Here is a 4145-nt window from a genome sequence, read left to right as displayed (position 1 = left end):
TCATAGTAGAAGTACCAACTAATTCCTTCTGAATACTGGGTTTTTCTTACTGATGTCTAAGATAGCATTAGTTTTAGTGACCATCAGGATACACTGTTCTGTAGATTGGGCTTGCAATTATCCTACTTAACCTTCATATCATTTAAAAGGAAGTTTTGTGTAGTATCACTCCTATACTATATTGAACAAGTTGTTTTTGAACACATCTATAATTGTTCATTTATTTCTGTTATCCTTCATTTTATACTCAAAAAAAATTGGGAAATGGGTATGGGATGGTAGCTCAATGAGATAGAGATGGCAAAATAAGACTTGTTTTCATGTTTGGTGAGAACTGAGGGTGTTTTGAAGGTTCCATTTGATAAGGAGAATTTGAAAATACTTCAGAGGATACATGATCTTTTTTTATCAAATTATTGGAAGACACTCGAGGGAATGAGATCAGGAGTAGGGATAAAGATTAGAATTAGGAAAAAAAAGTAAAGACTTTTTCTGTAATTAAAGAAAAGGTTAGAATCATCATTGATAGAAATATTCAGAAGTGGAGAATGAATGAATAAATGAATATAAACATTAATCCCAGTATTCTCTTAAATAAGAGGATAAAGCTGCTTACTTTAAGCATAGGCATAATAAAGGTCGTATATAACAAGCAACTGAGATTATGTACTGTATAATGAAATCATGAAGTTCAGTGACTTTTTTCAGTGATGCTTAGTAGACCAGAGGTAGGAACAAGTAAACTAGAAGGTGGGGGTTAAGAAAGAAGATAAATTTTAGGTAACCTGAGAATATTAGGAGGCAAGGGATTGTAATATAGTGGTTAGTGATGCATTAAAAAGAAGTAAACCATGGATTCAAGATTGTGTTTGGAGGCAAGCGAAGCACCAGTTGTAATCACCTGGAATATTCAGGAGACAATTCCTAGGCATCATAATGAGAGTAAAGAGACGATCTGATGTGAGTGAGAGATGAAGAGATGAAAAAACAAAAGTTATTCGTTGGTGAGCAGAAATTCAAAGTTCAGGAGATTGGAAGCCATGCAATTTGGAAAGGTAATGAAGTCTGAGATGTGTTGTCATGCTACTGTGTGGCTAATGTGGTGAAAGGATAAAGTCTTATGAGGCCATTTAAAAACATTTCCTATTTGATCTTGGAACATGTTTTCATAAAAATATTGAATATGGAATTCCCTAATGTTCTAGTAACTCCAACCCAAATGCTGAAGTTTCATATCATTCCCTGTCTTAGAGAAGGGAGAATGAATCATCTAACTTCCTCACCTCATCTTTCTTATAAAATGAATAAATAAATAAAATTTTCCTAATTCCCTTATTCTCAAGGGAGACAGTGTGAAAAGAGAGAATCGTAACTAATGTGGAGTGCCAGCTTTGGATGAAGTGATAGCTAACATGTCTCTGATATTAGTTTGTTTTTTTTTCTCATCAATTAGGAACTAACTATATATTCATTCTGTGGGTGTCTGTAGAGGAGTTTTAAGGAGGATGCTATAGCTGTCTTCCAGTATCGTAAAGGGGAACGAAGGTTTAGACTTGATATTATTTCTTTCTTCAAGAGCTCTCTGTTGCCAATCACTTACATGGTATCCACTTCCTTTCACACACCCTCTTTTTTAGACATGGGCAGACTAACTGTTGCCTGATTTCTACATTTCATCTTATATTTTTGTACTGGTTTTCAGTCTTTGACTGGGACACAGCTCCTCCTCATTTAGCCTCTTAGAATCCCTAGCTTTCTTAAAGGCTCAGCTAAGATACCAGCACCTAAGTGAAGCCCTTCTTGATTCCCCTGGTAGTTAGTACCACCTCTTTCCTCAAGTTTATCTTCTTTTTGCTTATCTCTGTATCTCTGTACATGTTTTATTTCCTCATTTTCTCAGTAGAATATAAGTCCTTTGAGGGCATCAACTAATTTATTTTTGTTTTTGTATCTCCAGGGCATAGTGCAGCGCTTTGAACATAGCTGAGGTCTGATAAATATTAATTGAAATGAGGCGAAGTCGTCTTTTCTCTTTGACCTTTAAGGAATAGGAATGGCAGTTATTGGTTGCCCAATATATTATAAGGCTTTTGCCTTGATTTTCAAAACAAAGAAAAAATCCAGGTCTGCGTGCCTACAGGGCTCAGCAAAGGCATTATGTTATCGTCTAAGATCCTGGAACATGGACTTGACGTGGACATGTTTCTGTGTACAGTCTTTTCTAGTGTACCCTGACCAGCAGGAAAGAAGCCTTGGACTGCTGAGTCATATGCCCACTTTTTCTGCTCCAAGGTGTTTTGTGTGCTTTGGCCCTGCTTACACCCAAGAATTTCCCGATTTCCAATAAGAGCTAAATCTTTACTGATGTGTTTTTCAAAGAAAAAGAAGGATAGACTTCTTTTATGATAATGATTTTGAAACTGTACCCACTCTCCCTATGGCCATCTTGAGAGACAGAGATTTAAGCAGTAACACTGGTTTAAGTAAAGCCCTGCTTCCCATGCAGAGTGTCCCAGAAGGAACTAAACAAGGAATTACAGATGTCTGCACATCCTCTGAAATACTTGAGAGAAGGGGAGATTAATATTTAATTGAAAGCTTTCGATATGGAATATTTTGATGTGCAGGAGTATCAAAGAGTTTTTTCTGAGAGACAGAAAATCCCCGGTTAGAATATAAGCTCCTTGAAGGCAGGAATTCTTTGATTTGTGTCTTTGTATTCCCAATGACTAGCCTGGCAAATAGTAGACACTTAATAAATGCTTGGTGGATATTGATATTAGACATGCCCATGCTGAGGAATTAGGAGAGATAACTGACTTAGATGATTTCCAAAGTCCCTTCTACCTTGAACATTCCACAATCTTAAGCCATTTCTTTTCATTAAAGTGATTTCACCAAATAATGTTCCAATAAAAGAGACAATAAGAAAATACTGTGTTTCCTTAAGCCAATATCCAAGTTTACTTAAAGCCGTGATTACTATTTCTTAAGGCCTTCTTCAGTGCATCCTTCACTTCCTTGTTTCTCAAACTGTAGATCAAAGGATTTAACATGGGAATGATCACTGTATAAAAGACTGAGGCCATCTTATCTGTATCAAGGGAATGGTTTGAGCTGGGCTGTAAGTACATAAATATCAAGGTCCCATAGAAAATGGTGACAGCCACCACGTGTGAGCCACAGGTGGAGAAGGCTTTGCGCCTGCCTTCAGCTGAATGCATCTTTAGAATTGCAGAGATAATATACAGGTAGGAGACAAAGACAACCAAAAGAGAAGCAATAAGCATGATTCCTGCACAGATAAAAATCCATATTTGTTTGGAGTGGGTGTCAGAGCAGGACAGCCTCAAGAGAGGCATGTCATCACAATAGAAATGGTTGATAATGTTGGAACCACAGTAGGAGAGGCGGAATGTAAGGATAACATGGTAGAGAGCAACCAGAAAGCTGTAGGTATAGGGAATGGCAACCAGCTGAACACAGATTTTAGGAGACATCAAAACCATATAAAGCAAGGGGTTGCAGATGGCCACATAGCGATCATAGGCCATGGAAGCCAGCAGCAAGCATTCTGCATCCATGAAAGCAATGAAACATCCTAGTTGAATAGCACATGCATTGAAAGAGATTGTATTTACTTCATACAAAAAATTCCCCAACATTTTTGGTGTGATTGAAGAAGAATAACAGAAATCAACAAAAGCGAGGTGACTTAGGAAGAAATACATCGGGGTTTTTAGCCGTGTGTCCATTCTAATTATTACGATGAGACCCAGATTGCCCGCCACCGTGAACCCATAGATAAAGACGAACACCATGAAGAGGGGCATCTTCAGCTCCTGCTTGTCAGTGATGCCCAAGAGAATGAACTCAGTCACCTGGGTAAAATTAATCTCAGCCATTTATTCCATCTCGGAGCTTGGCCATGATAAAAACAAAAATGAGAGATCAGTTAGTTCCTGGCTTTTTTCTTTGCCTCTGAATCACACTTTTCATCATTGCTGCCATTATCAGAGTAAATGATGATGGATAGCACACAGTAAAAATAAAACAAAGCTCTGTGTGATTACCAAGTATTGCACTCATAATGATCCTGTGAAGTAGGTTGTGCAAATATTAGTATTTCCATCTTACTGATTTAG

The 4145-nt window shown here is 37.5% G+C and overlaps 1 protein-coding gene across 1 annotated transcript; it reads right to left on the bottom strand.

Moving 5' to 3' along the window:
* LOC114041475 (olfactory receptor 1044) lies at window positions 1-3905 on the bottom strand. The gene is made up of 2 exons (XM_027859937.1): window positions 2997-3905; window positions 1-18 (listed from the first exon to the last, which is right to left on the bottom strand). The coding sequence occupies exons 1-2, from the start codon at window positions 3903-3905 to the stop codon at window positions 1-3; spliced, it is 927 nt and encodes a 308-aa protein (XP_027715738.1).
* Between the last annotated feature and the right edge of the window lie 240 nt (window positions 3906-4145).

The sequence above is a fragment of the Vombatus ursinus genome, unplaced genomic scaffold (genome assembly GCF_900497805.2).
Source record: "Vombatus ursinus unplaced genomic scaffold, bare-nosed wombat genome assembly UNPS02014174.1, whole genome shotgun sequence".
Lineage (NCBI taxonomy): Eukaryota > Metazoa > Chordata > Mammalia > Diprotodontia > Vombatidae > Vombatus > Vombatus ursinus.
Note: the sequence above shows the minus strand (reverse complement) of the source record. Positions and strands in the feature narration are given on the sequence as shown.

Coding starts and splice junctions, on each gene's coding strand:
- LOC114041475 (XM_027859937.1), bottom strand. CDS start 3,905: ATGGCTGAGATTAATTTTACCCAGGTGACTGAGTTCATTCTCTTGGGC.